At 49.2% G+C, this 12,156-nt stretch overlaps 1 protein-coding gene across 2 annotated transcripts in view; it reads left to right on the forward strand.

Moving 5' to 3' along the window:
* The first annotated feature begins 751 nt into the window (after positions 1-751).
* Positions 752-12,156, forward strand: part of LOC136389528 (uncharacterized) — a 46,891-nt gene continuing 35,486 nt past the window's right edge. Inside the window, exons 1-2 of one of the 2 annotated variants that reach the window (XM_066361365.1) lie at positions 752-1,241; positions 1,384-1,796. In XM_066361365.1, coding sequence (XP_066217462.1) covers positions 756-1,241; positions 1,384-1,796 — 899 coding nt within the window. In that variant the 5' untranslated portion in view covers positions 752-755. The remainder of the gene's footprint in view (positions 1,242-1,383; positions 1,797-12,156) is intronic. The other variant, XM_066361366.1, reaches the window with a different exon arrangement.

The following is a 12,156-nucleotide window of genomic DNA, read 5'->3' on the forward strand; positions in this document are numbered from 1 at the left end:
CCCCCTCCTTCCTCTCTGTCTCTCTCTTCCCCTCCCGCAGCAAAGGCTCCATTGGAGCAAAGATCGCCCCGGGCGCTGGGGATGGCTCCTTGGCCTCTGCCCCGGGCGCTGGAGTGGCTCTGGTCGCAACCGAGCGACACCCCGGAGGGGCAGAGCATCGCCCCCTGGTGGGCAGAGCTTTGCCCCTGGTGGGTGTGCTGGGTGGACCCCGGTCGGGCGCATGCAGGAGTCTGTCTGACTGTCTCTCCCCATTTCCAGCTTCAGAAAAATATACAAAAAAGATAGAGATAGAGAGAGAGAGAGAGAGAGAGAGAGAGAGAAAGTAAGGTGAAGACTCAAACAAAGGACTGAAGAAGTCTGCCAGTGACTTTAGAAGAGGCGCTTTGTCTAAAAGAGATCTTTTGCCTTGCAAAGCAGAGGAGAAAACCCAGCAATACTTATATTTATTTAAATGTTATAATGAAAATAATCTATGTTAAAAAGAGTACAACAGGTGTGAAAAGTCAAGGTCCAGGAAATTAGTACAGATCCTGAAAAAAATTTCAACACTTAGCCCCCCTCACCTAAATGGCGTCACTTAAGTGCGAATTCTATCGATTGTACCACCAAAGTACAAATGCCGCATACAAACGTTTCACAATTGAGAAAGTTTACTTAAACAGGCAAGGCTGGTGCAACAAAGAATTAAAACACTCTGGGCTGCGCACCAACCCCTTCGCCGCCCACTCCATCCTGCTGCGAGTCCCTCTGGTCCGATGGTGGCAGCAATCACCAGGGGTTACCCGACGCCCCGGGGATCGAGGAAGGGGGGGAGGTCGCACCTTGTTGGGTATCGGAGGTTGGGAGCGGCTGATGCCAGAACAGAGGCGGGGCTCATGGGGGTGCTGGGCGGGGAAAGCAGCGCTCCGCGAAGCCCATCGGCCTCGCCTGTTCCAGGGGACCGGCTGAGTCCTGCCATCTGCCCTCGGTTCACGCCACTAAGCGCGCAAGTTCGAGTCTGTAAACTAGAATGCCGTAAGGGGGATCTGCTCTCTGGGACCGCTCAGACCTTGGAGCCACAGAGCCTTGGATCCAACGACAAGCTGGCCTCTCTCCAAACAAGCTGTTTCACATCCCCAGAGCCCGTTTTCTTGCGGGAGGTTGCCATGAAGCCGACAGCCCGCCGAGGGCATTCAGCCCCCACTGCGTGGGGCGCCACGGCCAGGCTCACGTTCGGCTGCAGGGTCACCCAGGGAGGTCAGGTGCGGTTTCCGCGCTGCGGGAGACTGCGGGCCCGGAGGGAAGAGCCTTCTAGAAGGTGTGGAGGCTTCGAGGACGGTGGGATCCCCGGAGGCGGTGTAGGTTCCGTTCGGCCGCCACTCTTCACCCTCAACCCCTTTCCAGGTTCCCCGCTGGGCATCAAGGAGCCTGTCCCTCTGCTCACCCGCGCGGGCGGCCGGCGTGGGGCGCCTCCGGGGCCTTAGAGAGCAGAGAGGGACACAGAGGCAGAGGCGGCGACAGAGCCTCCCTGGGCCGGAAGCGCGTGCGCTCGCAGGACAGAAGACGAGGGGCCCACGCGCGCCGGCGGGCGGCTGCAGCGTCGCGGGGCCCCCGAGCGGCCGCGGCAGGGGCGGGGGGCGGGGCGCGGCGCGCGGAGCGCGGGCGCCCGGCCACCCCGCGCCCCCTAGCGGGTGCCGCTCCCTGCTCCCCGCCAGCGCAGAGGGCTTCGTCGCGTCCAAGTTCCGAGATCGCTTGTGGATGACCCCCTCCCTCAGTGGCCGTTTACCTCGAGCTGTGGATGCCGCCGCCGCTGTTGGGTGAGTGAGTCCGGAGCTCAGGCCCTCGGGGGCGCTGCCACTGGCACCCTGTCCCGGGCCTGCCGAAGGCACTCCTCTCGGGGGGTGGGGTCCTCAATCTAGTGCCCCCGAAAGTTTCTAGAGTCCTAAGGTCTAGATGGGCCCAGTCTAGGTGGACTCTGCCCCTTTCCTTGGTGACCGCAGCCAGGCCCATCCCGTCCTAGCTGCCCCTCCCTGCCGGCTGGCTCCGCGGAACGCGCGCGGCCCCTGCGCGTGGCGGAGCGGCCCTTTCCTTCCCAGCGGACAGTGGCGAAAGGGTGACGCAATACTGGAGATGGTTGGGGTTTTGCTCACGCGAATAGGATCTCACGGTGCGGAGTCCTGGTCTTCATGACCGGAGAGCCCTTTTGCCAGTACCTTGCGATGTCCCCAGTTATGACCATGACTTTCCAACTTCTCTAGGTGAGTGGCTTCAGGGGCCCTGGTAGTGCGCGTTGTTTGCTCAGGGGTCCGGAAAGGTGCGTTTCACTTCCTGCACCTTCCTGGCTCACTCTAGGTCTTTGGCCAGAGGGCCTGGGACCGTTCGGAAAACAACCACTGAGTCAAATCCCTGTGTGTGGGTCCTGGTTCGAGAGTGGGAAGAGCGAGATGCGGTGAGGGAGGCTGTGGCTAGACCCAAATGTGGAAAATGTAGTATATCTGGGCACTTCGGGGTGAGATGTCCTACGGGAGTCTTCAGGGAAGAAGTTTAGGACATTGTCTTCAGCAAAATCTCTTTTGTGGGCCCACACTGTTGCTTACATATACTAGAACTTCGGAATTCAAAGTGTAGTCCCCCAGCCAGCAAAATCAGCATCACCTGGGAATTTGCCTGACCAGGTGATGGCGCAGTGGATAGAGCGTCCGACTGGGATGTGGAAGGAACCAGGTTCGAGACTCCGAGGTTGCCAGCTTGAGCACAGACTCATCTGGCTTGAGCAAAGCTCCCCAGCTTGGACCCAAGGTCGCTGGCTCGAACAAGGGGTTACTGGGTCTGCTGAAGGCCCGCGGTCAAGGCACATATGAGAAAGCAATCAATGAACAACTAAGGTGTTGCAACGAAAAACTGATGATTGATGCTTCTCATCTCTCTCCATTCCTGTTTGTCTGTCCCTATCTATCCCTCTCTCTAACTCTCTCTCTGTCCCTGTAAAATAAATAAAAAAATAAAATTAAAATAAAACAACAACAACAACAAAAAAACCCAATCTTTCCAGGTGATTCTGATGCATGCCAATATTTTAAAACCACCATTCCAGAGCATTCTCCAGAAAGCATACACCCGACCAGCTGATATTTTTAGCCCGAGATCAGGCTTCAGAGTTCTGCATGGGCCTCGGGGAGCTCTGATTAAGGCTGAGGTCTTTCCTGAATCCCTTATTCAGACAGTGTGCTTGTGGCTGATTTCAGGACAGGATGGCATTACTTACGGAAGGAATGATGGCTTGGAGATCAGGAGGCTAAGGGCTCCATCAAAGTTTTGGGTTTGTGTCCTGAAAAGGGGGTTCAGGAAGGGTATGGGGCAACGGTTCTTAATTCTGTCCTGTTCACGTTATTAAGGGAAGTTTCACTAGTTTTATAATAAATGATTTTTATTGATTTTGCGTAAATCAGTGATCCTTCCAGGTTATGATGAGGAAAAGAAAAAATAATTTTCACAAAGTGTTTTCAGCTGTTCACAGTTTTGGGGGCCTGTATAAAATCAACCTTTTGCTGCTTTAGCCTCAAGCTCCCCATTTTTGCCTGGGTTCCTACCAGTAAGAGTAGAGAGTTTCAAAGAGAAAGTTGTGAAAAAGGCTGCCCAGCCTGACCTGTGGTGGCGCACTGGATAAAGTGTCGACCTGGAATGCTGAGGTCACCGGTTCAAAACCCTGGGCTTGCCTGGTCAAGGCACATATGGGAGTTGATGCTTCCTGCTCCTTCCCCCTTCTCTCTCTTCTCTCTCTCTAAAAATGATTAAAAAAAAAAAAAAAAAAAAAGGCTGCCCAGCAATCCTGTCAGGTGAGAGCAAAGACTTGCCCCTTGGTTTGTGTACCTACGACTCTGCTCATTTTTGCAGGAACAGTTCAGTTGTAGCTGTGAGGTTTGTTTTGTTTTTTGTTTTTTGTTTTTTGCTTTGTTTTTTAAATTATCGATTTTAGATAGGCTGGGAGAGAGAAACACACACATACAGAAACATCGATCTGTTCCTGTATGTGCCCTGACCTGGGGATTGAACCTACAACCTTTGCCTATTAGATAAAAATATCTGCCCTCCTGCTAAAAGCCACCTGGTCTGGGCCTTGGCTGCTCTTTTTTTGATTGAGTCCTGAACCTCAGGTGTTTCTGTTCTCCTATGGCAGTGGATGAAAACATTTTGAATCCCAACGAGGCCTCTGGCTTTCACATTTGACTTTCAGTTATGATAATTGCACTCAACCTTTCTTTCTCTCTCTCCCTCTCCCCTTCTCCTCCTCTTCCCCTCACCCCTCTCCCTCTCCCTCCCTCCCTTCCTTCCTTCCTTCCTTCCTTCCTTCCTTCCTTCCTTCCTTCCTTCCTTCCGTCCTTCCTTCCTTCCTTCCTTCCTTCCTTCCTTTTTTTTTATGAGAGAGAAAGAGAGAGAGATACAGATTGGGATGGACAGACAGGAAGAGAGAGAGATAAGAAGCAGCAACTTGCCTGACTAGGCTGTGGTGTAGTAAATAGAGTGTTGGACTGGGACACAGAGGACCCAGGTTCAAAACTCTAAGGTCCCTGGCTTGAGTGTGGGCTCATATGGTTTGAGCAAGGCTCACCAGCTTGAGACCAAGGTTGCTGGCTTGAGCAAGGGGTCACTTGGTCTGCTGTAGCCCCCCCCCCCCTCAAGGCACATATGAGAAAGCAGTCAGTGAACAACTAAGGTGCCGCAATGAAGAATTGATGCTTCTCATTTCTTTTCCTTTCTGTCTTTATTTGTCCCTCTCTTAGTTGTTCATTGATTGCTTTCTCACTCATGCCTTCACCAGGGGACTCCAGCTGAGCCAGTGACCCCTTGCTCAAGCTAGTGACCTTGGACTCAAGATAGTGACCTTAGGCTTCAAGCCAGCAACCATAGGGTCATGTCTATGATCCCATGCTCAAGCCAGTGACCCCACACTCAAGCTGGATGAGGCAGCACTCAAACTGGTGACCTTGGGGTTTTGAACCTTCGTCCTCAGCATCCCAGGTCAAGGTGCTATTCACTGTACTGTTGCCTGGTTCAGGCTGCACTCAACCTTTCACTGAAGTTTTCTAGAACAGTGTCTCTCAAAGTGTGTGCTGTAATAAACAGCATCAGCATCAGCTTCACCTGGAAACTTATTAGAAAAGCAAATTCTCAGAATCCACCACTGAATTAGAAACTCTGTTGGTAGGGTGCATCAATCTGTTTTAACAAGCACTCTAAGTGATTCAGATGCATTTTTTTTTTTTTTTTTTGTATTTTTCTGAAGGTGGAAATGGGGAGAGACAGTCAGACTCCTGCATGCGCCTGACCGGGATCCACCCGGCACGCCCACCAGGGGGCGACGCTCTGCCCCTCCGGGGCGTCGCTGTTGCTACCAGAGCCACTCTAGCGCCTGGGGCAGAGGCCAAGGAGCCATCCCCAGCGCCCAGGCCATCTTTGCTCCAATGGAGCCTCAGCTGCTGGAGGGGAAGAGAGAGACAGAGAGGAAGGAGAGGGAGAGGGGTGGAGAAGCAGATGGGCGCTTCTCCTGTGTGCCCTGGCCGGGAATCGAACCCGGGACTCCCGCACGCCAGGCCGACGCTCTACCACTGAGCCAACCAGCCAGGGCTCAGATGCATTTTTTATTTTAGATTTTTATTTATTGAGTTTTAGAGAGGCAGGAGAGACAGAGAGAAAAGGGGGAGAAGAGGGAAGCATCAACTCATAGTAGTTGCTTCCTGTGTGTGACCTGACAAGCCCAGGGTTTCAAACCAGTGATCTCAGCGTTCCAGGTCGATGTTTTATCTACTGTGCCACCACAGGTCAGGCCCAGATGCATTCTAAATTTTAGAATTGCTGTTATAGATTAGAGCATCAGTCAAGCTTAGGGTTAGTCACCTAATTTTATTTTTATTAGGTTTTTTTTTTTAGATGCTCATCTTTTTTTTATTTTTTATTTTTATTTATTCATTTTAGAGAGGAGAGAGAGAGGGGGGAGAGAGAGAGAGAGAGAGAGAGAGAGAGAGAGAGAGAGACGGGGGGAGGAGCAGGAAGCATCAACTCCCATATGTGCCTTGACCAGGCAAGCCCAGGGTTTCGAACCGGCGACCTCAGCATTTCCAGGTCGACGCTTTATCCACTGCACCACCACAGGTCAGGCCTAGTAGGTTTTGTTATATTGAGAAAACGGCTGTGTTAGGCATGCTCGCCTCTACTTTACTTGATTTGTGTGTGAGCGTGTGCCAGCACCACGTGTGCATAGTCTCTGTGAGGCTGTGGGTGCTTGCCCTCAGGGTGGGTTGCGAATTGCCTGCCCACCACTGTGAGGGGCTGTTTTGCTGTTCATTTCACCTACTGCCATGAGAAGCGGTTTTCCCTGCCTGTTTGCTTGTCTGCTGTTGCAAGAATCTGTTAAACAGGAACAACCCAATGCTTTCTGGCTCCACAGTTCCTCTGTCTGCCTGAATCCAATATGTACCTTCATGGCCTCCGGCATTACACCTTGATATTGTTCACTATCCAAATTGAGTAGTGATGAAAATTTAACAACTGGCTCATGACCTTGTGTCAGAAGCTGGCTGTGCTCCACCAACCAGCAGTGATAGCTGGTCTTTACTAGCAGTAGTGGTTCAGCTCCCAATCCCCATCTTATTGCCTCTTTTGGGGGACCACTCCTGACATAATTATCACAGGTTAAGTTTCCTGGGAAGCAGATTTTGAGATGGTAGTAGTGTGCAAGGATGTTCATCAGGGAGTGGTCTTGGGATCAAGATTTGTGGAGAGGAGAAGGAAGCAAGACTGGGCAGGGGGAAAAGTGGAGCTTAGATGCAGGCCAAGGAGTGGTATTACCTTTCTTGAACAAGGAGGATGCTTTGTAGTTATCCTGAGTTGTGTTGAAGATTCAGGGCCTTATCCCTCCACCTGGATCAGGCACTGCATTGGGTGCCTTGGGAAGGGGGCATGCCCTCCCTAAGGCAGCTTTCCTCAGTGGAGGCCAAGCTTTCTGCCTCAAGTTCTCCCTTAAGATGAGGTTGATGGATGTGAGGGCGATCTGGCTGCGACATCTGTCACCCCATTGATCGCCAGGGTTGACTTGGCTGATCTGGCTGGCTAGACGGGTGTCCCCTTCCTCCCTCGCCTTATCAAGAAACAAAGAGAGAAGATACAGATACAGTCTCGAACAAAGAGGGGTGAATAACAGGTACCACAGGGATTAAAAAACAATTACAGGCTTGACTTGTGGTGACACAGTGAATAAAGCGTCGACCTGGAAATACTGAAGTCGCCAGTTTGAAACCCTGGGCTTGCCTGGTCAAGGCACATATGGGAGTTGATGCTTCCAGCTCCTCCCACCCTTCTCTCTCTGTCTCTCCTCTCTCTCTCTCTCTTTCTCTGTCTCTCCCTCTCCTCTCTAAAAAAATAAATAAAAAAATTAAAAAACAAACAAACAAAAAACCAATTGCATCCCCTTCCACTGCAGCATGGGACCCTATGACAGCTGTGAGTCTCTACAAGGACCACAAAGTGACCAGGACAGTGGCACATCTGCTGGTGTTTCTCTTCAAGTTCCTGTGGGACATAATCTGGGAGGTGTGTGGCTGGTATGAACAGTGTGACATGGAAGGAACTGCTCAAGGTCTCCAAGGGCAGATGGGCTCTCAGCCGAACAATAGAAGGGTAGGGACACCCCTGTGTGCCAAGAGTAAGGGGGGGGCACAGTGCTGGCCACAGGAGGGAAGCAGCTGCCAGGGACTGAGTCTGCTACCCACCCTGTGCATAAAAGAACTTCTTTAGTAAAACAAACAAGCAATTAGACCATACAGAAATCTTAACAGCGATGACAGCCAGACCTCACTGTATAAGACTTTTCTTTTGGGTCTAGTACCCATATCGAAATTCCTTTAGCCCTGGCCAGGTGGCTCAGTTGGTTAGAGCGTTGTCCCAAAGCACTGAGGTTGCTGGTTCGATCCCTAGTCAGAGCACATGCAGGAACAGTCATTTTTACCTCTCCTTTCTTCTCTAAAAATCAATGAAATAAACACTAGAAAATTTTTAAATAATTTTCTTAAAGCAGTTAAGGGAGAGGTAAACAAACACTCTTTCTGAGTCTTCCGGCCCCTGATTATCTTCAGCTCAAAATAATCCACATGCCAAAGTGGTGTGTTTTGGGGTGGCATCTGATCCCTGGTCAGCACTAAGAAGCTGATCGGAAGCTCCGAGCTCTACCACAGAGTGGTCCCCTGTGGAGGAACTCTGACGTCAGTGTTCCGAACTGGTCAGATTCTCTGGAGAAGAATCCTGAAGCTTCTTGCCTGGATAGTAAAAGCTTGGCTCCAAAATTCTGGGACCAGTTAGGGGAAGAGCCTAGATACCTCAACTTTTAACAAACGGTAGGCATTTGATCACCCAACACTTCAGTTTATAAAATAGTATGTACCCATCCTAATTCTTCCTTTATTTTATTCTCCCCAGAGAATAAACCTAGTTTCCTGTCAGCAACTGCCCAGTGAAGTAGATAGTAGATTTGGGAGTAGAGATCCAGAGATTCTTTTTTTTTATTATTATTTATTTATTTATTTTTTGTATTTTTCTGAAGCTGGAAACGGGGAGAGACAGACAGACTCCCGCATGCGCCCGACCGGGATCCACCCGGCACGCTCACCATGGGGCAACGCTCTGCCCACCAGGGGGCGATGCTCTGCCCCTCTGGGGCATCGCTCTGTTGCGACCAGAGCCACTCTAGTGCCTGGGGCAGAGGCCGAGGAGCCATCCCCAGCGCCCGGGCCATCTTTGCTCCAATGGAGCCTCGGCTGCGGGAGGGGAAGAGAGAGACGGAGAGGAAGGAGAGGAGGAGGGGTGGAGAAGCAGATGGGCGCTTCTCCTGTGTGCCCTGGCTGGGAATCGAACCCGGGACCCCTGCACGCCAGGCCGATGCTCTACCACTGAGCCAACCAGCCAGGGCTTAATTTTTATTTTTTAAAGACTTTATTTATTCAATTTTCAGAGAGGAGAGAGAGAGAGAGAGAGAGAGAGAGAGAGAGGAGGAACAGGAAGCATCAACTTCCCATATATGCCTTGAACAGGCAAGCCCAGGGTTTCAAACCGGTGACCTCAGTGTTCCATATTGAGGCTTTATCTCACTGCGCCACCACAGGTCAGGCGAGATCCAGAGATTCTTATTTGGGAGTAGAGATCCAAAGATTCTCAAACATCTTTTCCCCAACCCTCTCTATCCTAAATATCCACATCCCCCAGCCACCAGTAACCTCCATGTCCTGAGTTACATTTGGGGAGTTCTGCAACATAAATTGTATTGGCTTAGCTACTGATCGAAAGATTAGGAGGAAAATTAACCCCAGGGACATGGGTATATAGATTCCCAAAAATTGATGATAAACTTGCCCATTAAGGCAAACTGCCTTCTAGGTCCCAGTTTAGAAAACATTCTTGGGATGTATGTAATAGGACACCATATAACAAATAGGGATGTAACAGTTCTAAAACTAATTTGTCTATAGCAAAATGACTGTAATGAGCCCTGGCCGGTTGGCTTGGTGGCAGAGCGTCGTCGGCCTGGTGTGCAGAGGTCCTGGGTTCGATTCCTGGCCAGGGCACACAGGAGAGGCACCCATCTGCTTCTCTGCCCCTCCCCCTCTCCTCCTTCTCTGTCTCTCTCTTCCCCTCCCTCAGCCGAGGCTCCATTGGAGCAAGGATGGCCCCGGGCGCAGGGGATGGCTCCTTGGCCTCTGCCCTAGGCACTAGAGTGGCTCTGGTCTCGGCAGAGCGATGCCCCGGAGGGGCAGAGCATCGCCCCCTGGTGGGCAGAGCATCGCCCCTGGTGGGCGTGCCGGGTGGATCCCGGTAGGGCGCATGCGGGAGTTTGTTTGACTGTCTCTCCCCGTTTCTAGCTTCAGAAAAATACAAAAAGAAAAAAAAAGTTAAAAAGAAAAAGGACTGTAATGAAATTGCCTGTTCTATCTAAAATAACAAATACACTTCAATACATCTTAAGGAAGGACATACTCAAATTAAGGGAAAAATTCAGGAACTCCAAAGAGAACAAATTATTGTGCCTACTGTTTTACAGTCTAATAACCCAATCTGGTCTGTTAAAAAGCCAGATGGATCATATAGATTTACAGTAGATTAGCCTGACCTGTGGTGGTGCAGTGGATAAAGTGTCAACCTGGAACACTGATGTCGCCGGTTTGAAACCCCAGGCTTGCCTGGTCTAGGCACATATGGGAAGCAACTACTATGAGTTGATGCTTCCTGCTCCCTCCCTCCTCTCCTCTCTCTACAATAATTGATAAATAAAATTTTAAAAAGAAAAAATTTTTACAGTGGATTATAGGAATTTAAATACTCTCCCCAAAGAGGGAGTACTTCCAGATACAGGCACTACCATAAACAATATCGCCACTGGATTGAAACTTTTACAGTGGTAGGCTTCTCCGACATGTCCTTTGCCATACCTGTTGATGAAGACAGCCAACCTGTGACTGCATCCACATGGGAAGGTAGGCAATATCAGTTACTAGGTTAAAAGGAGGATACTTTAATAACCCAGTGATAGTTCATAACCTAACACAAGACATTCAGGTCTTTTAGGAACACTCAACACACACACAAACCATTATTCCCTTTACCGATGACATCCTTATTTATGGTGATAGCTTATAAGAACAGAAGAGGGTCAAGATAATCTTAATTAAATTCCTTACACTCAGAAGATAGACAAGCAATCCAGCTAAAGTCTAAGTACCTCAAACTCAGTAACATTTCTTGGCATAATTTGGTTCTCTCAAGGTAGGAAAATACCAGACCCAGTGAAACAAAGTAGATTGCATACCAACTCCTACCACAAAGGTATTGTTTGAAACCAGTGCGTACTCCATACAGAGATAATATTAAAATTCATCTATGAAATAACAAGAAGAGTTAATTTAGATGGACAGAAACACACAGAGCATAATGTGGACTATTTTTTTTTTCTTTTTAAGTTTTTTTTCTTTTTTTAATTGAGAAAGGGAAACAGAAAGACAGATAGGGATAGACAGAAAGGGAGAGAGATGAAAAGCATCAATTCTTTGTTTTGGCAACTTAGTTGTTCATTGATTGCTTTTTCATATGTGCCTTGACTGGAGGGCTCCAGTGAGCCAGTGAGCCTTTGTTCAAGCCAGTGACCTTTGGGCTAAAGCCAGAGACCATAGGGTCATGTCTATGATCCTGTGCTCAAGCCAGCAACCTCAGAGTTTCGAACCTGATCCTCTGTGTCCTCAGTTGATGCTCTGTCTACTGCGCCACTGCTTGTTCAGGCTGTTTTTAAGTTTTTATTTATTGATTTTAGTGAGAGAGGAAGGGAGAGAGAGAGAGAGAAACAGGAAAATCAGTCTGTTTCTGTATGTGCCCTGACTGGGATCAAACCAGCAACCTCTGCACTTTGGGACTATGGTCTAACCAACTGAGCTATCTCACTAGGGCTGGACTCTTAAATACAAACTAGAGTGCCTATAAAACACCACAAAACCTCACATCTTACCCAATTGGATTTTGGACCCAATTGGATTTTGGTTTGAGACTAGATACCAAACAACTGAAAAGCTCATCTGAGCATTTTTTGAGGCTCTTCAAAATACAGTCACAAACAGAAAATAAGCCAGTTATACTTAAACTCCAACACCAAGTTTTGGAGTGGGAAAACGAACTCATGACAAACAAAGGCGAAGTACCCCTGACCATGAAGTTCTAACATGGAAGTGGTATGGCCACTGTTGGTCAAATAAGTTTGTGAATATAATGTATATGTTTGCTCGCTTATAGTTTGCATTGGATGTGGGGGACAGGCTGTAAACTGGCAAAGTCCTTATAGCCTAAGGCTTAGTTTTAAGACTAAGCCTTTCCCACCCTTCTAATACTAAGATTTTCTCAAAAATAGCTTTTCCCCAAACCCTTGACTGTTGCATGATGGCAGGAACCCCATTTATGCCTCAGATAAGTGGCTTTGTATTAGAGACTTTCTAATTTGTATATTGGCTTAAAGACTTTAATTTTCTATACTATAAAATAAAGCAGACCAGGGGCTTTTTTGCTCTGTTGATGCCATCAGCATTGCAGAGGAGAGGCAGCCAAGATGGCAGAGTGCGGAAGGAGAAGACAATTTGTGCAGAATTTGTGTAG

This window comes from Saccopteryx leptura, chromosome 1 (assembly GCF_036850995.1).
Source record: "Saccopteryx leptura isolate mSacLep1 chromosome 1, mSacLep1_pri_phased_curated, whole genome shotgun sequence".
Classification (NCBI taxonomy): domain Eukaryota; kingdom Metazoa; phylum Chordata; class Mammalia; order Chiroptera; family Emballonuridae; genus Saccopteryx; species Saccopteryx leptura.